Below are 24,643 nucleotides of genomic sequence, written 5' to 3'. Positions count from 1 at the left end.
GATGAGGAGTTAAGGACTGGTCAAAGCAGGAAAAGTCTGTCTTGCCATCAGGCTCACACCATGGCAGAATATGCTCTATAGTCTTGCTGGCTTGTTGTGGAGACTAAGTAGGGGCAAAAAACATGGCAAATGGTTGGCGGGGGTAAGGCAAGAAAAACAAACGTGAAAAAATATGAATACTTTTCTCCCCTGTTCTGTGGAACACCTACAACTCTCCATTATATTAAGGACTTTGAGAAATTCAACTAAACAGTTCTGGACATGCTACTCAGGCATCACACAACAGTTAGAACTATTAACAGTCACTTTAAAAACATTAAACCTTTATTCTTTGGATACATGTCAAAACGGAATTCAAACAGTAGTCCATGCATGAAGCATACCAGTGCCCCCACAAAAGGACAAGGCAATTTTTTTGGGTTTTTTTGCATTCTATAAAAAGCATATCAGATCTGAGAGCCACTCCTCATGAAACTGTCTATCACTAATTATCAGTCGTTACTCCTCAATGCAAATCACTTCTTGATGGAGAAAGGCACACAAAGTACAAAAGGCTGGCCTACAAAAAGGGCAGAACATAATACGAGTCGAATCTTGCAGGAAATTCCAGTAGAAAAAAATCTTTCATTACAAAAATCAGTGCTTTTTAAATATATTAAAAAACTTCAAGGCATCATTGATGTAATTCAACAAAGACAATCTGCAGTTCCACAACATGCTTTCTTGACTCAGGCAAATGAGACTGCAGAAAAGTAGGCAGAAAGAGCCGTCTGACATTTGTGGCAGATCCCTCGACGGAGGAGAATTGCTTCAATTTTGTCTTGAAATGAAATGAAGTAGCATACGTAGGCAGTGGTAAAGCACAGGACTGAAAAGTTAGTTGTTAAACCTGAGGCTCAAAATGCACCGGTGGCATTACAGAGATATTAGGCAGCTGAAGGGCTACTTATACAGGCTAAGGGTTGGACTGTGGTACATGCACATATACGCATCACTCAATAGTCTCCGTGCAAATGTTGGAATCGTTCTGGTGTCTGCATCTCGGAGTTCTTCTGTTGACATTTTCAAGTACTCAGACACTTCTGGGCAAGGTTCAACACGTGGAATGTTGAATCCATTTTGTCCACCTGTAAAATAATAAAGAACTGGTCACCAACAGTAGCAAAGTGAAACTGCATGAATGTATTAGAGACAGTACAGCATGTTTTACTCAAATTAAACCACAAATCACAATGGATTAAAAAACAGTCCACGTTATTAGCTTCATCAACACTCTACTGTGCTGTGAAAACTGAATGAATTCAGAAAGATGCTTTTAAGACACTGAGTGCAGATCTAAAAAAGGATCTGGTCAGCTGTGTGACTGTTACAAAGGTACAATCCTTTATCATAATCCGAATGAAAACCATTGACTTTTTATGGTTCATCTTCCATCACAATGTAATCTAATTTCAGGACTTCAGATCTTTTTTTCATTTCTGATTCGATAAGTTCAAGATGAACACCTCAGTATAGCATATTCTGTTAGCTGCTGCACAAGTGGCTGGTGGCCATACTGAGAACAGATAATGGTTCATGCTTTCCATTACGGAAGGCTGACCACTTACCGCTTGCCACACACTTACAAAGAAACACTGCTGTGCCTAATTAAACAAGTACTTTGCTGATTTCCCACTATAGCCCACCAAGTGGGGTACAAGATAAATATAAGGAAGTCTAACTCTAAATGATTTGGTTGGCTCGCTCCCTTAATTACAAGGAAGTACTATGCAAATGTGATTTTATGAAGAGCCTTATTGGTCAGTTTGTAAATTATGGAACACTGATGTTTAAACTATAGTAAAAAGAATGCTAGCAGTAACCCTATCAGCTGAGCTGGAATGCTTCTCTCTCTCTCCTGGCTCTTCTTAAAATCTTGAGCTTGCTCTCCCAATGTAAACAATCTACAAAGTGACTCCTCTGTCAGGGTTAAGGGATTACTAAGCCTCATACCATAAGATTTCTAGTTCCTTACCACTAATCACAAAAGTGGTCTACTCCAATGAAAGGATGCATTAGCTGATGTTCTAAAACTATACACTTAACCCCTTTAGTACTAACCACTTTCAACAGGATCGTTCCCAAACCGCTGCTTGCTCTTGACTATTTTTTTTTTGCTCCTGGTTTATAAATGGCTGTGTCTTCAAAATGGTCTGAAATATTCTCAGGATTTTTTCAGAGAATTGCATTAAAACAGTTGCCTATGAAATACCCTTAGACTAGGTTTTTAGCTTCAAAGGGAAAGGAGTATTTGTATGAAAAATGTTATTGCAATTTTTATGTCACAAGATTTACAAGTCAAGCATGATCACAGCATTTTTATAAATAATTGCACATTCTTTTTTGGCTTGAAGTCACAACACTATACATTTTAGGCTTTGATGGCCTTTACGTATGTGTTACTCTGAAAAGAAGCTATGGTCTTATTTTAAGCTGAACATTTGGTAAATGCTGCAGGATGTTCATTTCTGTATTCATTTTGACACTTCCTACACATTTCATCTTTGTGTAGGGAAGGACACATGAACGCTCAGCCTTATGAAGTATACTGCATGAGATAACAGCTGCAAAGACTAGGAGAAAACTATCTAAAATCTACCATTTTTGTCTGAAGACGGTATTTTAAATTTTATAACAAAAACTATCACATATTTGGAAAGTATTACTTTTATTTTTAAATTACAAAAGGACACATTAATGGCACGGTTTAGATATACTAAGCGTGTCAGTCAGGAACATGTCAAATGCACATGCATCTTGTGAACCAAATGGCAAAAGCAGAATGGGACTAATGCTGGGACAGTATCGCTGAGATGGTCGAAAATTCTGTACCACATTTCTCAGAAAATTACATCATGACTATCAGGTACAAAATGCACTTAGTTGGTAATTCAGATGCACCAGAAATGTACACAAGTTTATTGGCATGTATGGTGTGTCAATATATATGAAACTGACAAACAAAACGGTAAAAAAAGTCACACAGACAAACCATTCAGTAAACAACTAGAAGAAAAACCCAACCAAGACAGAGTTTTCACTACGTAATACCTTTAACCTCCTGCAGTGGTGGGCCATGGGATATATTCAAATGACCCCTTAAGGACATACCATTGTTTCAACTACATGGCTTCTGAAGGCCCATTTTAAGCCTTAATAGGTACATAAAGGCCAATAAAGCCAAACCATATTAGCTGTAGACATGCCAAGTTTTATCCTTTTTCTGACTTTGTCAGCACAGTCTAAGTGGATTGTTTAAAAGTCGCGGTGAAAAGCATTAATCCAGTAATACTAAACTTTGCTATATACACACACGCACACATAATATATATATATATATATATATATATATATATATATATATATATATATATATATATATATGTGTGTATAGAGAGAGAGAGACAGATAGATATATTCCCCTTCGAACTCCCGGAACTATGAAAACGGACCCTGGGAAAAGAACCATTTTGCCACCATGGTGAACTTTGCCCTTATCCCATTGCAGTGCGATCTCAGAGTTAGTATATTTAGCTGGGAGGGGGGGGGGGCATTGGAGGGTTTTTTTGTTTTGCTGTTTATTGTTTTGTCCTGGTGGTTGAGTGGTTCCTTTCCTGGGGTTCGTTTCATAGTTCTGGGAGTTTGATATAATGAAGGTTCGATGATGTCAGGTTCGAAGTGGGATTCAATAATGTGAGTATTCGCTGTTTTAAATTAGACCCATACATACAACACATGTATATATGTTGTTGTTGTTGTGTCTTTCAGCTTTTCCCGGTTAGGGGTCGCCACAGCGGAACTCCAGTCTGCTAATGATTGGCAGTAGATTTTGACGTGCTGGCTTGCCGGGCCTAACGCACAACTATATATATCTATATCTATCTATATATATATATATATATATATATATACATACATGTGTGTGTGTGTGTGTGTGTGTGTGTGTGGTGTGTGTGTACATGCATGCATTAGCTGTAATGCACATTTGCTTTGGACATGACTCACATTCCTTACCCTGAACAGAGGTCATATATCCATCTTTAATGGAAAAGGAGTATGATACAACATACCAGGCTCTCACTGTCAAACAGCCATAAAACTATGCATTTAGTACTCGCCTATAAAATGTACATACACCCGTATCCTTTGACAGTACTTACCAAAACCTTAAGAGAACACTAGTTAAACACTTGGGTACAAAATGTATCAAATACTAGGAATCTAAAGGCAGCAAAGTGGTGAATCTGACCCCACCACACTGTCCTCCTCATTGCAGGGACACATTGTGTGTGATGTTTCCATGCTTCCACAGGTATGTCATCTGGGCCAACAGCCTTTCCATTCTTCATTCTCTTCATAGCTATACTTACTTCTTCCTTGCTAATCCATTGCACTTCATGATTCACTATCCCTACATCATCCAACCTTCTTCTCCCTCTCATTCTCTTCATTCATCAACCCCTCAAAGTACTCTTTTCCATCTCCTCAACACACTCTCCTCGCTTGTATGTTTCCCTCATTATCCTTTATCACCTTTACCTGCTGCACATCTTTCCTAGCTCGGTCCCTCTGTCTAGCCAATCGGTACAGGTCCCTTTCTACCTCTTTAGTGTCCAACCTTTCATACAACTCTCCATGTGCCTTATCCTTAGCTTTCACCACCTCTCTCTTTGCCATGCACCTCATCTCCTTATACTGATGTGTACTTTCTTCATCTCTTTGACAATCCCACTTCTTTGGGAAACCATTCTAGCTATTCAAAAATATTGGCCCTTAACCATCCCCATTTTTTGATGCATGGGGTGGTTGCTATCAAAGTTTAACAGCCTATTACAATAGGTAGATTTCCTGTAAATAGAACTACTCAAACATTCCTCTCTATAATCTTTGGTGATTGTAACATCTGAATAATTGATGCTGTCATGATTGTAAGAATGTATAAACCTTAGAAATGGAGTGGCAGTATTGATGTAATCAATAAAACTTACAATCTCCTCTTCAGGCCAGTCCCACACAATAAAAATGTCATCCAAAAATCAGAGATAAATCCTCCACGGTTTATCCAAAAATTGTTGAATAATATTTGCCTTTCCCATTGTAAAAGAACAATATTGGCAAAATGGGGGTATAGGAGGCCCCAATTGCTACTCATTTTACCTGTTGAAAATATTGGCACTCTAGAAACACAAAGTTATATTTCAAAACTATTTCCATACAAAAAACTAAGACACTGATTTCATTGTTACTCAACTTGGCACATTCACATAGACAATCGTGAAACTATCAGTGCCATGTGGAATAACATTAAACAATTCGATCACATCAACAATGAGGAAAAAGTTTTTGGAAACTTTGCCCTAATTCTTCCTCAAGGGGACTCCCAGAGAGATACAATTCTCCTTGACTGGCCCCTGGGACTTCTTTATGCCTTTCCCCCTATTCTACTAATTTCTCAGATTTTGAGGAAAGCCCAAAGGTTGAGAAGCAGTGTAATTCTCATTGCACCCTATTGGCCCAGTCAAGTTTGGTTCCCCTTTCTCTGGCCACATCTGATTCACCACTCTTGGATTCTGGACCCTACTCTGGACCTACTGTATCACCCTCAAGGCTCGGTGCCTCCCAATCTCCAAAACCTCAAGCTGACAGCTTGGTATCTCCAATTCCGGTAATTGCCAGGCAGAATAACTTATCCTCCTTAGTACAAAGGGATTCTATTGGTTTCCCATAAACCATCCACCAGAAAGCTTTACCAAATCAAATGGAAAAGTCCCTTCTCAGCACCAGTGGATAAGGCCCTAGAATATTTAGCGATCTTATTTGATTTGGAAGTTTCCACTTCCACAATTAAAGTTTATTTAGCTGCTTTTTCCAATTTTCATGATGGACTTGATGAACATTCCCTGATGTCTCATCATTTGTGCGAAATTTTTCTTAAAGGCACTTTACATTTAAAACCCTCATTCAAAGATCTAGTAGTGCCACTGGATTTGACCTTAGTCTTACAAAGCCTAGCTCGACAGCCATTTGAGCCAGCAGCTACTTGTGACCTCAAGTTTTTGTCTTGGAAAAAGTACAGTTTTGTACCTACCATAAATGTAGATGTTCGAAGATCCACATTGCTGCAGTCCTAACACTTGGGTAGTCCGCTGTCCCTCATTCGGCCCGAATATCAGAGCATAAGGCTGACGTCGGTCAGGGCGCATTTGACTGACATCAGAACGTCAGGGTACAAATGCGCATGACCGACGTCATATCCTCAGTCTTTTTTGCCGCATGGTCCGATGCAGAAGCAGTGTTGCAAGTGCCGTTCGGCGTTCTGAAATTTTTCGAATTCGGAGTTTCAGACCGAAGTCAGAGTTGGTTAAGTACCCCGTTGGGGAATATTTTGTTTTTTTCTTGCCTCAGTGGTTTACCGGATGTCAGAAAAAGTGAATAACTGTATTTCTTGTGGGAAACAGATACCGCATAGAGATTATCATAATTCGGGCCGAATGAGGGACAGCGGACTACCCAAGTGTTAGGACTGCAGCAATGTGAGATGAAGAACATCCCTCTTCCTGGTAGCTATCTCATCAGCCGGGAGAATTTCTGAATTCCAAGCTTTGTGTGTAAATCATCCTTACATAATTTTTCACAAGGAGAGAGTGTTGTTAAAACCACCCCGTCCTTCCTCCCTAAAGTCGTATCAGAATTTAATATTGACCAGTCCATAAACTTACCAGTCTTCTTCCCCAAATTTTCAAACAAAAGGGAAGACTGTTTACACTTGCTGGCGTCCATGGACAATTATGTTTTTACCTGGACAGAACAAAATCTTCTAGAAAATCGGACCAGTTATTCGTATCCTTTTCAGACCCAGACTGGGTAAACCGGTATCAAAAGTTTCCTTATCAAGATGGCTTAGAGATTGTGTTACCTTTGTCTACTCTGTCCCATCTGTCAAGAATGAATGAAGACTGACAACATCAGATGACGAAGTTATGTCCTTACCATAACATTCCATCTGTGTTGTCAATCTTCATTCATTCTTGACATCCCACCCACCTTCCCCCCTCTAAAAGACTTCTGGAGGATCGGACCTGGTCCTGGGATGCTACAGGGTTATCACTTAGAAAGGGCTTCTGTATTTTCTCTACTTCTCTGCAAACTCGATCTGAGGTAATGGGAAGAGGGGTGTTGTGGGTAGAGTCTTAGCTTGAGAGTTTTTGGCTGGCACGAGCTATGAATAGCAGCTGAGTCAGTTGCAAGGGGTCAGAACTGAACCCATCTGTCAAGAATGAATGAAGATCGACAGCACAGATGAAATGTTATGGTAAGACCATAACTTTTTACTTTCACATAATAACTACCCAACAGATACATATTGTATCCCAATGACAAACATAATATGAAGATTTACTGTTGATTTTGTCCATACAGTTTAACGTTACACTTTTTGATAAGCTACTGCTATGATGACCTGGATTTTAAGAAGTGCAGCCAGTAAAATGCAATATGGCAAATTCAACTATATCTTTTGTTTGTCTCATTTTTTGAAGGTTGTCCCCAACCACAGAACCATTAGGCCTTCACTCCTCCCCTGTAACTGCTCAACTCACACTGTGCAGCACTGGGATTTTTCTTAACTCTACTATTTCTTCCCCGAGTAATGACACAGGCATGTCTGGTGACAGTATGTGTTCTACCCTGGGCCCACAAGATGGTCATACTTATTCAGTTTTTCTCACCTCCCCAGTCCAGGCATTGTCCTTCTGAGCACCAGCCTCTGCTGGACCTCAACAAAGGACCACTCATTATCCTTCCTCTCCCCCAGGATAGGTGGACTTACCCTCCCTACTGAGGCGTATTCAGGGCTTTATATCTATAGGCCACGAGTGAGGCAAGTTCAAAGACACCTGAGCTATCCATGTTGCACTTTAATCCTGTGCTCTTCTACAGTATGTATAGTACCTTCAATAAGCAGGGAATGGCTTTATTCCAATAGTCAAAAACAAACATGACTGCTTGCATATGCTAGCACTACTGCTCCGTGCAGACAAGTGCCCAGAGACAAAACTTGCACTACTGTAGTCGAACAGCAGGAAAGGCTCCACTGTACTTTGATTAAAGACTCTGTTAGATGGAGAACACCCCAAAACTATGCCTGTTCACAGTCTAAAAGTACTGACAAACAAGTAGCAGTAAAAGCTTAACTGTTCTGTCCGAGTAGATAGCTGCCAACAAATGCAACGTTAGCTAGGAGAACATGAAACTTTACAACTTATTAATGTTTCGGGGAATTCCACTTTATCAACGTAACTTTACTGAAACAGCACTGGGGATTATGCTAAATAGTAAAGTATGCAAAATAAATAAATATATACACAAACATATACACACACATATTGTGAATTTAGTCAAATACTACTTATGTAGACATGCACGACGACAAATCAAATGGATCAACATTAGGCATGCCGACATGCTACTACATATGAGCCTAGAACTAACCTCAGCCATACCTCTCAACTGTACAGATTTTATTTTACATTTGTTGACCGGGAGTGTCCGACTGGACGTAGGTCCATTTTCAGCAGAGGCCCAGGGAGAAAAGCTCCACAGTTAAAATATACAGACAGTAGTTACATTTGATTTACATAGCAATTAACAATTTGATTAACATAGCAATTAACAATTACAAACAGTTACAGATGAAGAACATAGTACATCAGTAGACAACTAGAATCTTTATCTGCAAAGTACATAACAGACATTAACAAATCTTACAATAAGAAGTTCCTACTGTATAATAAGTACTAGGCTTATGAGCATCTGAGCTTGCTATAATCAAGGTAGTTAGTGGGGTGGAAAGAAAGGTAGTGGTTGGATGGGGTGGATGATATTAGAGTGGGAGTTGCAAGGGCATAGCCAGCATGTTTTTAGGTGCGCTTTTAGTAAAGTTTTGAATTGGGTGCATGATGGTACGGAGGTAATTGTGGGTGGGAGGGAGTTCCATAATTTGGCTATGGCACAAGAGAACAGTGCTTCACCAGCAGAGTTATTGGCTTTAGTGATTTGCAAGTTATTTTTGTTGCTGGATCTTAGTGGTCTGGTGGTGCGATAGGGTTGGAGTAAATTCTGGAGGGATGGGATATTTAGTGGATGGTTTACTAGTTTGTGGGCCAGTGTGAGTTGATACCACTGAAGGAGGTGAGGGAGTTCAAGCCAACCCAGTTCAGCAAGTGAGAGACAGTGGTGACTACCATGGGCAGGATGCCCCTGTGGCAAATTTGGCGATTTGGTTATAGCAGGTCTCTAGCTTGTTTAGATCGCATTGCCTTAGGTTGGTATATATTGGAGAGGCATAAAGTAGGGTGGAGATAAGGTGGGAATTTGCTACGGAAATCTTTGCTGCTTTGGTGAGAAGTTGCTTATTTCTGTATAATGTTCCTAGTTTTTTGTAGACTTTTTTTATGGTCATGGATATGTGAATGTCAAATTTTAGTTTATTGTCTATTTCCACTCCTAGCAATTTGGTGTGTTCTGTTTGGTATATAGTGGTGTTTTCTTTTGCTGTGATGTTAAAGTGACAGTTGTTTGAGTATGTTTGGTGGGTTGGAAGATGAGTAGTTTAGTTTTCTTTGGGTTGAGTATTAACTGGGCATCGGATAACCAAGTTTCAACAGAGGAAAAGGCTTCCTGTGTGACTTTTTGCAGTTTGGGTAGGGACTGGGCTGAGCAAATGATGGTTGAGTCATCTGCATATTGTATGAGTGTGCCATGTTTGGTGGCAGAGGCTAGATTATTGGTGAAAATAGAGAAGAGTAGGAGTCCAAGGATGGATCCTTGGGAAACCCCTATAGAGACAGGTAGTTGGGGAGATATGCCATTCTGCCATACAACGGATTGTTGGTGGTCAGACAGGTAACTGAAACCAGTTGGTGACTGACTGAGAGAAGGTTAGGTTATTGAGGACAGAGATGAGTTGTTTGTGTGGGACCATGTCAAATGCTTTAGATAGGTCTAGGAAAGTAGCAGAGGATGGAGTTAGCCACTGTTTTTATGCTGAAGGATAGTGTTAGTAAAGGAGAGTAAGGCAGTGGTGGTGCTATAGTTTCGTCAGAAACCATGCTGAGTATTGGAAAGGAGGTTGTTAGTAAGGAGGTAGTCGGAGACCTGAGAGTGAATGCATCTCTCTAGTATTCTGGAGAGTGGAGAGAGAATAGCTATGGGGTGGGTAACTGGTTAGTTCTGTGGAGGGGCCGCCTTTGTGGAGGGGAATTATATGTGATACTTTCCATAGTGTGTGAACGTAACTTTCTGACAGAGATCGGTTAATCAAGATGGATGCTGGGTAGGCCAGAGCATCAGCTGCGATTTGTAGGTATTCACTTGGGAGGTTGTCTGCTGCTAATTTGGTGGGCTTAAGTTTAGTTAAGAGTTTTTTTTATGTTGGAGGTAGGTACAGAAGAAAAAGAGAAGGCAGTGGGGAGATTAATAATTGAAGGTATGGGTTGGAGGGGAGGGGGGGTTGTGCTGTTTAGCTAGTGAAAGTATGGTGCGTGTTGAATGGGGTAGCAATATTTTCGGAGGAGTGAGGGATGTTAGGAGGAGGGGTACTGACTTTACCTGGGCGGAGGATGGAGTTTATGGAGGACCAGAATTGTTTGGGGCTGTGTTGGGAGGAGTCTAGGGCAGACTGGTGGTATTGGAATTTGTCCTGTTTTATTAGCTTTTTGACTTTATTGCGTAGTTCTAGGAATTTCTGTCTAGTTGAGGGGGTTTTGGTTTTGCACCAGTGCTCCCAGGCTTTATCCCTGTTTTTCACTTCTGACTTGGTGGTTTTCTGTAGCCATAGGGAGGGCTGTGCTTTGGTTCTGGAAAGTCTTATGGGGGCATGGTAATTAAGGATGCTCAGGAAGGTAGTATTAAAAAATTCTACTGTGTCATCAAGACTGAGGTACTTTAGAGGATGCCAGTTACATTCTTTGAGGGATGAGATGAATGTGAGTGGGTTAAAGTTTAGTTTTTTACGTATTTGATGGTAGATGATGGGTTTAGCTTGGTATAAGTATTTTTTGAGTAGGAATGTTGGGGAGTGATCACTAAGGCTATCTGATAAGCAGCCTGTTATATATGACTGGGGGCTCTTACTGACTAGTATCCAATCCAGGGTAGTGTGCTTGTTGGAGTTTTCACTTATCCTGGCTGGCATCTGGACTAGTTGGGTGAAGCCATGAAGCTTTACATGATGGGTTGAATGGTTGCCAGAACAGGATTGCCAGTCAATATTGAAATCACTTAAAATTATAGTTTCTTGGGGAACATGGTGGGTAGACCAGCTGAGGGGGTTTTCTAGTGGAGGGATGTTTTGGCCAAGTGGGAAGTAGCATCCAATTATGTTGATGGTTTTGTTCTGGTTTATTTTGAGGTTGGTGTATATTATTTCTTCATTGCCTATTTATGGAGCTGATTAAGATCTGGATGTTTAGATGCTGTTTAAATATTATAGCTACACCACCTCCTTTCTTGTTTAGCCAGTCTACTCTTAGTATGCCATAACCGGTAGGGAGGATTTGCTCACTGGTAATGTGAGGTTTTAGCCAGGTTTCTGTCAGGATGACTATATCTGGGGTGTACAAGTCTATGGTGGCATGGAGTTCATGGACTTTGTTGGATATACTTCTAATATTTAGCCTTAGTAGAAGGAAGTCACTTGGCTTTCTATTGACTATAATGTGGGAGAAGTTGTGGTTTCTAGTCTGATTATGAGGATTGGGGTTGGAGATGGTAGGGCCAGGGTTGGGGTGGATGTCTCCACTTAGGGCTAGTTTTGATATGCATGAGGTTATTAGTTTTCTCAGTTTTTGAATGTGTTTGTTTATTATGGAAACTTTATGATTGTGCTCTGTGGGTAATAGGTAAGGTGGGAGGGTTACTATGTTAAGTTGTAGGGATGCTTTAGGTTTATATAGTTGGTAGAATATGCGGGCGTGCATAGGGATGGTTCTTGAGTTGGTGGGAGGGGAGCTGAGTGAGGGTGAGACATGAGTGGTGGTGTGAGTATTAGCACAGTAGTAGTGTGTGAGTGGGGGAATGATGGAGCTTTGGTAGGATGTGAGATATGCAAGGAGAGTGCATGCAGTGAGCATAGGTAAGATATGCTTGTACATGTTAGCTGAGGAGGAGTGATAGTAGTGGCAAGATGGAGGAGGTAGTGTTGGGTTTAGTGCTGTGGTTGGCTACTGGAAAGATGGGAGGGGTTTGTGAGTGTACTAAAGGTAGGACCACTGGGGTGGGAGGGAATAGGGGGCAGGGTAGAGACCCTGTTAGTTGCTCTTATGAATGGGCTGGAAACAATCAGGTAACAGAGTAAACTGATAAAAGAACATATGATAGTGAATGTGGAGACTCGGGTAGGTACCCCGTATTTCCACAAACTATCAGTTAGCTGTGCCCCAGTTCAGGCAGTTTTAATAAGTTTTATGGCAGAGCCGAGCATGAGGTGCTCAAAGGGTGGTTGTAATTTTAAAAATGGTGCCTACCACTGGTAATATTTATTAACTTTGGGATTGGCTTAAGGTAATAAACAGGGAAGGGGGAGAACAAGGGTGTGAGCAGGCAGTTCTTTTGTACTGCTGCTACTGAGCCAAAGCAAAGACAAGTTTGTGTTTAAGAAACAATCGGAATTGACCAAGGACTGCTCTGAAACCAAGTCATTTCTTAACCATTTCTCAGGTGGAAAAAAGTACAGTTTTGTACCTACCATAAATGTAGATGTTCGAGGATCCACATTGCTGCAGTCCTAACTATTGGGTAGTCCGCTGTCCAGTCGGCCCGAATACCAGAGCGCATGACCGACGTCATATCCTCAGTCTTTTCTTGCCCCAGATGTCAGAAGACCCTAAAAAGACAAGGCCCAATATACCTGCACCAGAAATATGTACAATATATACAAAAATATATACAAAAAATATCAGCATATAACCTCACCAACACAACCACCCCTAAACACAGAGGGAAGGAGGAGGGACTGCAGCAATGTGGAACATCTACATTTATGGTAGGTACAAAACTGTACTATGTTCTTCATTCCACATTGCTGCAGTCCTAACTATTGGGTAGAATCCCAAAGCAGAGGTAAGGGAGGCTGGCAAATCATAAAGAAGCAGGAGCTGACAACATGCCTTGCAAAATAGCTGTGGCAAAACCAGCCCTAGACTTAGAGTAGAGAGGAAGGTGATAATGCTTAGAGAAAGTATGCACTGAACTCCAAGTAGCTGCCTCCAAAATATCCTTAGTTGCCACCCCTTAGAAATGCTGTTGAAGTGGCAGTAGCCCTAGTGGAATGAGGCCTAATCCCAGCTGGAATCTCCTTGCCATGATGGGAATAACAAAATGCAATGCAAAACCCAATCCACCTAGAAATAGTTTGTTTTGACACAGGCTTGCCCCAAGAACTCAAAGCAAAAGAAACAAACAACTGCTGAGACTGCCTAAAATCCTTAGTCCTGCTTAAATAATAACGCAATTGCCTATGTACATCTAAAGTGTGCAAAATCTTTTCCCCTTTATTTTGGGGTCTGCATAAAAAGTAGGCAAATGAATAGTTTGGTTTAAAGCCACACTAGAAACCACCTTAGGCATAAAGGAAGGATTAGTGCGTAATGATACCCTATCCTTATGGAAAATCAAAAGGGCTCTACTGCCATAAGGGCCTGCAACTCAGACACCCTTCTTGCAGAAGTAATAGCCAACAGAAAAGCAGTCTTCCATGACAAGTATTTCAATTCAGCAGGCTCAAAAGTGTAGAGTAAGTTTTTCCAACACAAAATTGAGATCCCAAGCAGGGGGGTCTTATATTCTTTGCCCCTCTAAGAAACTGCTTGAACAAAGGATGCGAAAACAATGGTGGGTCACAATCATAGTGAGCTGAAATTGCTGCAGCATGAATCTTAATGGAAGAGAAGGACAAACCTTTGTCCAATAACTCAGTAAGATATTGAAGAGCCACATTCAAATTAGGCTCAGAAATCTCCAAATTCTTTGCTGTACTCCAAAATAAAAACCTCTTCCATTTTACACTTGCCTTGTACTAGGTCTTCTAGCTTCCATAATCACATTTAAAACTTGTTGAGGAAGTTGAGACCTGCTGTGTTTCAACACAGAATATGCCAGGCTGTTAGATGAAGTGAGTGAAGCTTGACATTGAGCAGATGACCGTCCTTCTGAGATAACAGATGTGGAATCAAAGGTAAAGGCCATGGAGGCTTCCTTACCAGACTCCTTAGTAGTGGGTACCAGTGTTGCGAGGCCAATCTGGAGCTATTAAAATCATCCTTGGCTTGTCTTGTCTGACCTTTAAGAGCACCTTTGGAAGAAGAGGCAGAGGTGGAAAGGCATACACATGAAGATTTTTCCAACTGAAAGAAAGAGCATCCACTTTCCAAGCTGTGTGATGAAACCCCTTTGTGCAAAACTTTGGCAGCTGGTGGTTTAGTGGAGAAGCGAACAGATCTATGTCTGGAGTTCCCCATGACACTGTCAATTTCTGAAATACATGAAGATCCAGTTTCCACTCGTGGGGATCCATGATTTGTCTGCTTAACACATCTGCTAAGGAGTTCTGTGCTCCGGCAGAAACCTTGCCTGAAGAGTTAGTTGCAAGCTGGTCTCCCATAAAATCATTGCTTGCCTGCATAGAGGATAAGAATGTGTTCCCCTTGTTTGTTGATGTACCACATGACAGTTGTGTTGTCTGTTAGAATCAACACCTGCCCTGGAAGAAGTAACTCCTTGAAAGCCATTAATGCAAACTGGACTGCTAACATCTCCTTCATGTTGATATGTAGATGCTGTAGTCTGGCAGGCCACTTGTCTTGTATCCACTTTCCATTTAGATGAGCTCCCCAAGCAATGTCCGAGGCATCTGTCGTTAAAATCTGACTCGCCTCTGGCGGGTCACAGAGAGTCCCTTGTTTAGGTGACATTCCTGAGCCCACCACAAAAATTCTTTTTTGAAGGCAAGGTATTATTTGAATGACAGTGTCCAAATCCTGGCAGTGCTGTGTCCATACATTTTTGCGATACCATTGCAGCTTCCTCATATGCAGTTTGGCATTGGGAAGCACCAGAATACAAGATGCCATGAACCCTAATGCTTGAAGGACTGTCCTTGCAGTCAGCACGGACTGAAGAGATAGTTGATGGAAGTAAAGGGATAGACTCTTTTGTTTGTCCGGGGTTAAAAAGGCCATCTGGGCTGCTGTATTCAGTCTCACACCCAGAAAGCACATGTCTTGAGAGGGTACTAGACTGGACTTTATTTCGTTCACAGAATACCCTAGGCATCTTAGCACTGCTATAACATATTCCAGATGCTGTAGAAGGTCTTCCTTTTCTTGAGCCAGAATCAGGCAATCGTCCAAGTAAGGATAGATTTGAATTCCTTTTAGCCTGAAGTAAGCTATCACTGGAGCCAGAACCTTTGTGAATACTCTGGGCGCAGTAGATAAGCCAAAGGGCAATGCAGAGAACTGATAATGAGAATTTCCAGCTCGGCGCAGATACTTCCTGCAACTTAGTCTTATAGGCACATGAAGGTAAGCTTCCTTGAGATCTAAAGTTACCATCCAGTGATCTTTGCCCAGCAGAGGTAAAAGCTGTTGTAACGTCAACATCTTGAACTTTGGAATGTCCAGATAAGTGTTGAGGATAGATAAATCCAAAATTGGTCTCCACGTGTTCCCCTTCTTTGGTACTAGGAACAAGAATAAAATCCTAGGCCCCTTTCTGATACAGGGACTGGCTGAATGGCCCCTATTTGGAGTAACAGAGAAATTTGCTTGTGAGCCTCTTTCCTTTGTGGAGGAGGAGCGTCTGGCATGCCTTTGAAAGGGGCAATGTATGGAAATAAAACCTGTAACCGTGGTGAATGATATCCAACACCCATCTGTCTTGAGTGATTAAATCCCAATTTTCTTTGAAAAGAGACAGTCTTCCTCCCAAAGGAGCTGCCAGGCGAGAATCTACTGGCAGCTGAAAAGGCAGGTCATTTTGTCTGTTTGAAAGGACTGACCCCTGCCCTCACCAGACGTCTGAGCAGGTGAACTCCCTGTTCTAGGCCTAAAAGAACCTTGAGCTCTGCCCCTACCACGTATAGACCTACCGCTAGCCTGGGAATCATAAGCAGAATATGTCCATCCCTTAGTAGGCCAATTTCTACTAAACTTGGTGGCTGCACCTGCAAAAATCTTTAAGAGGTTGCATAGGCTTAGCTTTGTCCTCCATTTTCTTTAAAACTGCTTCCACAGGCGAACCAAACAACACATCAGACTGTAAAGGAGCATCCAAAATCCTTGTCTTAACATGCTCAGCTAAATTCTGATCCCTCAACCAGGCATGCCTGAAGAACAGAACTAGTGGCAGCCACCCTCGAGGAGGCCTGTACAGCATCAAAACCACATTGCAAAGAATGCTTACCCACTTGTTCAGACACATGAACTAAATCCAGCAACTCTTTACACTCAATACCTTCCGCCAAAGCATCCACCTTAGATTTCAGTTGTGAAAGGAGATAATTTTGATATTTTAGCATGTGAAACTGACAATTCAACCCTCATGGCTAAAGTGGAAGAAGTATACACTTTCTTTCCCCATCTATCCAAAGCCCTTGCCTCTTTATCAGTGGGAACAGGGTTCTTAACCACAGAGGCCTTAACACCTTTAGGTCCCTGAGAAACAGTTTCGGGTCTGCCCTAGGACTCTTAAAAGATACTTATGAGCTTCAGGCACCCTATAGTACCTATCAGGTTTAACAGGAGCAGGAGGCAAAGAATCAGGGTTCAGGAAGCCTCTGCAAAAACATCTTCCACCACATTCAACACAGGAGGTATAGCTAAGGGCCTATGCTGAGGTAAAACAAGAATTCCCTAAGCCTTTTCCTGGAATCAGAGTAATCCTGGCCTTCCCATTTAAAGTGCTCCCTCATGGAATGCAGAGTCTCTGAAAATGAGAAATCCTCAGGAGGAGAAGCTGTAGGAGTGGAATCATCCACATCAGAATCAGAATAAGGAGGATACTCCTGCAAATCTTCAGAAGTCTCAGAAGCCTCTGAACACTGTTCAAAACTATCAAACTCAGGTTCCACCCTAGGCCTCTTATCAGGAGGGGCATAGAACCTCTAATCATAGTAATCAAATCTTCTGCCATTTTAAGCATATGTTTCTTAGGCACAGAACCTGAAGTGCTAGGAGAAGCCCCACTGAAGCTGAACTTGGCCTACCTCTCAAAGAAGTTTTAGAAACAGAAGGAGGCTCTAACTCCCTTGGGAAGAGAGGGAAGAACAGTTACCTGAGAAGCCCCTCAGCCTGGCCTACCTCCTGAGAAGGCACATCCTGTAACAGTAAAGTCTCTGCCTGAGACTCCAAAGAAACTCCTGGCAAAACCTCTGGCTCCACTGAGCCTTCTAAAGAACCGGCGTCCGGGACTGCGGTTCATCAACCCTATGTTTTGTCCTTGCGCTTCTTGGGCGGGCGGGAGCATCCGGCGGCATTTTCTAATTGCAACGCTTCCCAAACACTAACCTGGCACAGTCTAACCTTCTCTTAATAGTGCGTTTGTTAAACCTAGCACAAGAGCGGCATGCAACAACGTCGTGCTCAGGCCCTAAACAAGGTATACACAAGGTATGGTAATCCCTATGAGGTATCTGTTTCCCACAAGAAATACAGTTATTCACTTTTTCTGACATCCGGTTAAATACTGAGGCAAGAAAAACCAAAATGTTCAGCCAACTCTGATTCGGTCTGAAACTCCGACTTCAGAAAATTTCAGAACGCCAACCTGCACTCGCAAAACTGCTTCTGCATCGGACCATGCGGCAAAAAAGACTGAGGATATGACGTCGGTCATGCGCATTAGTACCCTGACGTACTGGCGTCAGTCTAATGCGCCCTGACCTCTGGTATTCGGGCCGACTGGACAGCGGACTACCCAATAGTTAGGACTGCAGCAATGTGGAATGAAGAACATCAGGATAACCTTGTATCAGTAGGCTACTGTGGTCTCAGTTTAAATTAACCAACATGCAGTATTTATCAGTTATGGATACTATTTGCTAACAGAAAGGAATATGAGAGAAAATGGAAGATGAGTGAGTGTGTGTGTGTGTGTGGGGGGGCTGCTTACAAGACAAAGCAGAGTGCTCTCCAGGGGATAATGAATATCGGCTCAAACAGGTAGACACATACTCAAAGTTAACTTTAGCTGCTTGCAGACAGTTCAGACCCGGACTGCACTTTTCTTATAAGAATGATAAAGGTGGTACCGCAGTTGAATACTTAGAGTGGTTGAATGAATGATTTTGCAGAATGCCCTGATTTTTACCTATTATGGGTCCATTTTTCATAAATTGTGGTTTTCTGGCAACTCATTAGACTGATGATAGAAAATAATGACAGACATTTGAGTTTCATATCCTTCAAAAAAATTCATGTTAATGCAAAACCTGTTACTCTGTCAACGTTCTAAGTTTGTAGGAGCAATATCTAAAACCTGTCCCTCAACCTTCTCCTTCTTTTATCATTTTTTTTTTGTTGGAGCCCTTACAATATTATATCAATATTGATATACATTTCAAAAAAAATAAAAATATAAAAGCACACACATGAACAAATTCAAACTACAACATAACCTTATTTCCTGTTGAGTTTTGAAATCATGTATCAATATGCTAAAGGTATTGGAGACTGAAAGAGTCCTCCTCTAAAAACTTAATGTTTCATTTAACTGCAGTGTGTGCTGAACAGACAGCCCACCAATGAATACTGCCTGAGAAGACCCTGCAGTGTGTGGTGCACAGACAGCCCACCAATGAATACTGCCTGAGAAGAACCTTCAGTGTGTGGTGAACAGACAGCCCACCAATGAATACTGCCTGAGAAGAACCTGCAGTGTGTGGTGAACAGATAGCCCACTAATAAATACTGCCTGACAATAACCACTGGACTAGTTGCCATTTCTACAATCAGACTGCAGACCAAGCCCCCTGTACTGGAAAGATCATCACCTCGGACTCAAAAGCCTACTGTGCCCGATTAATGCAACCTTTGTTGTGTTTAACAGGAGAGTAAACACTTTCCTTCTCACAGATTCAGAGGTTCTTATTGAGCTTATGACCACAGACTCCATACAGAATCTCAGCCACCTCACCTAGTACTGATGGAAAACCAACAATCTTCCCAACTTGAGTATATTTTCCCCACATATCCCTGATGAAAATTTGTTAAAACTCATCTAGTCATCCACACTAGTTTAAAGGTTGCCATGAAAGTACTCTGCTTAACGTGTTAAGTGTTTACCAACCTCCTTTGGGTCTCCAAACATTTCTAGATGACCGCCTGCCATTATTTCTCATCCCATGGTCAGAACTTGCTTCTCCAAGAAGTGGTCTCATCCTTGGTTTTTGATTCACTGTCTTTGGCCACTGCTGCAAGTCTCTCCCTTGGCAGACTGACTCTTGCTTAATTCCCCTCACTGTTCAGATCTTCCTGCATGAATGAAGTGCATTTTTCCATCCACACTCTTTGGCGCAGGTTCCAACTCAGTGGTTGTACTTGTACACCTTTCAGTGTCCCAAGTCTTGAAGTCGTACTTGGGTTCTTACAAGTGCTAGTGTCCTCTAATGCTTATATAAATCCATCTCACTCACTGGCTGGGGATTTTTTTTTTTTGAGAAGCAATATGGATGGTTTGTCATCCTCATTTTTCCTGCTAATCCATCTTTTTACTGACAAGTGTTTTCTGAAAGCTTTGCAATTTTAAATGGGGAGCTTTCATCTATTGGTGAATTAAATTAACTACCTCCCCTGGTGATTAGAACATCCATTTATACATCTTCCACCAGACAAAAATAGGGATGCTGGAAACAAGACAATTGACATATGACAGAAATATTATCGAATATAATGAAAAGAAATCCTGCCATGCTAAAGGATGAAGGATGCCATCTTCCTATCTAATAAACAAGTAACTACCTTTTGGGTTCTACTATTCCTGATCCTAACTTAGTCAGCTTTACGCTAACAGTCTTCTACAGATGAAGTGCAATGATGCTGTGACCATTTCCAAACTCTCAACTAACCTACAAAACACAAACATAACCAGAACTGCAGCAAGATGACACACGTGTGAACAGAACTGACATCACTGTACACTGTGCATGGGGTAGGATAGAAAAATATAAAAAATATATATTTTTGTAATAAAGAATGCTTTTTATTCAGTCGCTCTAAAAAGTAAAAATTAAGGAAGTTTGAAAACTTTGCAAAAGAAACACAGACAAGCTGATATCAGAAAAGTATCTGAGGTTGGTTTTGCTGATTCCTGCTACTACTTCTGGTACCTGATTATCACAATCAGCAAAACCAGCCTCAAATGTTTTTCTGAAATCAGCTTGTCTGAGTTACTTTTGCAAAGATTTCACTCTTTCCTTTTTTTTTTTTTTACTTTTTAGAGTGATTCAATAAAAATCATTTTTTATTAAAAAATCGTTCATTTATATTTTTATTTTTACTTCTTAGTCTAAGTAAAATACTATCCCAAAAAGGTGATCTAAGTGCATGTTTTTCTATAAGAATATGTAAACAAGAAACAATTTTAAAAGTGTGTCACATGGATTCTTGTCATTCAAAAGGGAAGCAAGTTTTTCCGTCTTTCTTGATGTCCTTTTATATCTGCAGCTGTCTATCTATTTTGCCTCCTCATCCTAAGGAATTTCCGAGGTGCACATTTCTTATTGTCAGTTAATTTACCTTTTTAATGTGGATGTTTCCTACATATACTGCTACCCATCTACTTGAATATTTTTTGTATCTACAATGTTGTATGTCCACAGGTAAACCTTACTCCCTTCCCTCAGGACTGTTCTGGAAAAGTGATTATTTACTTATCTACTTATTCACTTAATCTGTCCTTCCTTTGTTAATCAGATTAGTCCCATAGGGTAGTAGCCTCTTTTTATGGAAGACCTGAGGGGGCATTTATACTGCTAGAAGGGGAAATCCAGCCATGATTAACTGCCACAGGATCTTAAACATCCACCTGATGTGTTTGAAGACCCACCTCATTCCTGTGACACACCTTGACTTCTGAGTCATCAGCAATCCTAATTCTTCTTATCCATCTGCAAAAACCATACACACGCACATATGCATGTGCATACCCAAAGAAGCTGAATGCCTCTTTTACAAAAAATTTTGACTACTCATCTCAGCCTACAAAGAATTTTAACTAAGATTCGCCATTCCAAAACAGCTCAGTAGTGCCTAAGACAACCTTAGACAAATAACATTCCCCCTTTTTGTATAGACTGCAATTGTATGCTATTAAAAGGGAGTTACTACTAAAACACTTCTAGAGAAATAACACATTCTCTTATTGCATCAACTTTAAGATGTGTATACATCAATGCAGACGTTATTAAAGGAATGCTTTTATGCACACCCCTTATGGCAGACATATCCAACGTCCAGCCTTCCACAAACATTATGAACCAGCTGCAATTTTGCTCTAAATGTCACAAATGTTGCTTTACTCACCAGCTAGGTATTTCTCTGGACTCTGGGTGTCTGTAATAGCTTAAGTAATGAATACAAAGAAAGCACAAATCATGTCTGCGTGCATGTCTGTGTGCGTGCATTTGTGTGTGTTTGCGTGTGCGCATGTGTGAGTGTGTGCTTGTGTCTGTTTTCATTTAAGGCTGCTCATAGTGTGCATGTAGGAAATGATGTAGGGAGTTGCAACAGTGTGGAGGTGTGTGCGTGTGTGTGTGGGTGTGTGCGTGCATGCGTGTGTGTGTGCCTGTGCAAGTGTGTGTGCCTGTGCAAGTGTGCACGCCTGTATATTTCTATGTTTTTCTGAATGGATCTGGTGTGTGTGTGTGTGTGTATGTGTGTGTGTGTGTTTGTGTGCATGCGTGTGTCTGTGTGTGCGTGTGTGCGTGTCTGTGTGCGTGTCTGTGTGTCTGTCTGTCTGTGTGTCTGTCTGTGTGCGTCTGTGTGTGTGCGTCTGTGTGTGCGTGTCTGTGTGCGTGTGTGTGTCTGCGTGCGTGCCTGTGCAAGTGTGCATGCCTGTATATTTCTGTTATTCTGAATAGATCTGGTGTGTGTGTGTGTGTGTGTGTGTGTGTCTGTGTGCACGTGTGTGTGTGCATGCCTGTGCAAGTGTGCATACCTGTATATTTCTATGTTATTTTGAATGGATCTTGTGTGTGTGTCCGTGTGTGCGCGTGTCTGTGTGCGTGTGTGCGTGCCTGTGCAAGTGTGCACGCCTGTATATTTCTATGCTTTTCTGAATGGATCTGGTGTGTGTGTGTGTGTCTGTGTGTGTGTTTGTGTGCATGTGTGTGTCTGTGTGCGTGTCTGTGCGTGTGTGTGTGTGTGCATGCCTGTGCAAGTGTGCATGCCTGTATATTTCTGTTATTCTGAATACATCTGGTGTGTGTGTGTGTGTGTGTGTGTGTGTGTGTGTGTGTGTGTGTGTGTGTGTGTGTGTGTGTGTGTGTGTGTGTGCCTGTGCAAGTGTGCATGCCTGTATATTTCTATGTTATTTTGAATGGATCTTGTGTGTGTGTCGCGTGTCTCTGTGTGTGTGTGTGTGTGTGTGTGTGTGTGTGTGCGTGTGTGTGTGTGTGTGTGTGTGTGTGTGTGTGCGTGTGCCTGTGCGCGTGCCTGTGAAAGTATGCACGGCTGTATATTTCTAAGTTATTCTGAATGGATCTGGTGTGTGTGCGTGTGTGTGTGTGTCTGTGCGTGCCTGTGCAAGTGTGCACACCTGTATATTTCTATGTTATTCTGAATGGATCTGGTGTGTGTGTGTGTGTGTGTGTGTGTGTGTGTGTGTGTGTGTGTGTGTATACTGTCTCGTTAATGACAGAGGGACAGTATTCTACTTAAAGACTAAAATACTGTTCCCTCTCATTGTTTTTAGTCAGTGGAAAAAACGCCAAATTTTGCTTGCCATTTTTCCCTTCTCGCTAATGGCAGAGGGACAATATTTTACAGGGAGAGTAAAATATTGTCCCTCTGTCATTGTTAGAATGCATTTTATTGAAACTGGCTTAGGGAGACAGAACCACAAAGAGAGAGAGTCACAAAGCCAATTTCAATAAAAAGCATTCTAATAACAAAAGGAGAATAACTTCCCCTATCATCAGGATTCCAATATCTGAATTCCACTTTTCAACTGGTTATACAAACTGAGGAAGGAAAAGTACAGTTGTGTACTTACCATAAATGTAGATGTTCAAGTGTATTCACTGTTGCAGTCATTACACTTGGGTTATCCTGCTGGCAGGCTACCCGCAGTTAGCCTGAATTCCAAAGTTCTGGTCCGGCGTCGGTTGCTGTCGCCTCTTCCCTGACGTCAGTGCACCAGGGGTATAAAAGATGCAGTCGACGCCATTTTTTTTGCCCCAGATGTCAGGTGCCCCCAAAAGGGTAGGCTAAAAAACATTGCTTATAAAAACATGCACTAAAATAAACAATACCTTCATCTACAAGCAAATACACCACATAGGTTGTATAGGATAGAGAAGTACAGATAAGTCCCAGCAAAGAAAGGGGGATGGTGGGTGGGTAACCTGGACTGCAACAGTGAATACACTCGAACATCTACATTTATGGTAGGTACACAACTGTACTATGTTCATAGTGTTTCACTGTTGTAGTCATTACTCTTGGGTTGAATCCCAAAGCTGAGGTTGGGAGGCTGGGTCTAAATAGAATTAGAAGTGGCTATAAGGTCCTGCAGAACTGCAGTGGGAAAGCCTGCTGTGGATTTGGAGTAAAGAGGTAAGTGGTAGTGCTTAGTAAAAGTGTGCACTGAAGTCCAAGTTGCAGCCTCCAAAATATCCTTGGTTGGTACTCCTCTGAGGAAGGCTGCTGATGTGGCTGCTGCCCTGGTAGAATGTGGTCTAATGCCCTTAGGCACTGACTTGCCATGTTGTGAATAGCAGAAACAAATGCAGTGTCCTAATCCATTTGGAAATAGTATGCTTTGAGATGGCCTTTACTTGTGATCCTGCAGCATATGCCACTACAAGTTGCTCAGTCTTTCTGAAAGCTTTAGTTTTGTCCAAGTAGAAGCGTAGCTGTCTGTGTATGTCCAAAGAATGCAGAAGTCTCTCCCCTTTATTCTGTGGGTTTGGGAAAAAAGTAGGCAAATGAATGGTTTGGTACACTGGACACTACCTTAGGCATAAATGTTGGGTTTGTCCTTAGAGAAACCCTGTCCGGATGGAAGATAATAAAAGGTTCCACAGCCATTAATGCCTGTAACTCTGAGACTCTTCTTGCTGAAGTTATTGCTAGGAGCAGAGCTGTTTTCCATGATAAGAATTTTATCTCAGCTGTATTGGCTGGCTCGAAAGGAGGCTGTGTGAGTTTTTCCAAGACAAAATTGAGATCCCATGCAGGTATTGATGCTCTCCTTGGAGGTCTTATGTTTTTGGCCCCCCTGAGGAATTGCCTAAGCAATGGATGTGAAAAAATAGGTGGGTCTGTATTGTAATGAGTTGAAATGGCAGAGGCATGTATCTTAATTGATGAGAAGGATAGGCCTTTGT

The 24,643-nt window shown here is 41.6% G+C and overlaps 1 protein-coding gene across 1 annotated transcript in view; it reads right to left on the bottom strand.

The window, feature by feature from the left end:
* Positions 1–302: 302 nt before the first annotated feature.
* The window catches only part of LOC122790731 (ubiquitin carboxyl-terminal hydrolase CYLD-like), an 855,039-nt gene continuing 830,698 nt past the window's right edge, over positions 303–24,643 (bottom strand). Inside the window, exon 16 of the mRNA XM_044058312.1 lies at positions 303–1,127. Within this exon, the coding sequence (XP_043914247.1) occupies positions 943–1,127 (185 nt within the window). The 3' untranslated portion in view covers positions 303–942. The remainder of the gene's footprint in view (positions 1,128–24,643) is intronic.

This window comes from Protopterus annectens, chromosome 16.part0 (assembly GCF_019279795.1).
Source record: "Protopterus annectens isolate FY-2018-M chromosome 16.part0, PAN1.0, whole genome shotgun sequence".
Taxonomy (NCBI): domain Eukaryota; kingdom Metazoa; phylum Chordata; order Ceratodontiformes; family Protopteridae; genus Protopterus; species Protopterus annectens.
This window is presented reverse-complemented; position numbering and strand designations above follow the sequence as displayed.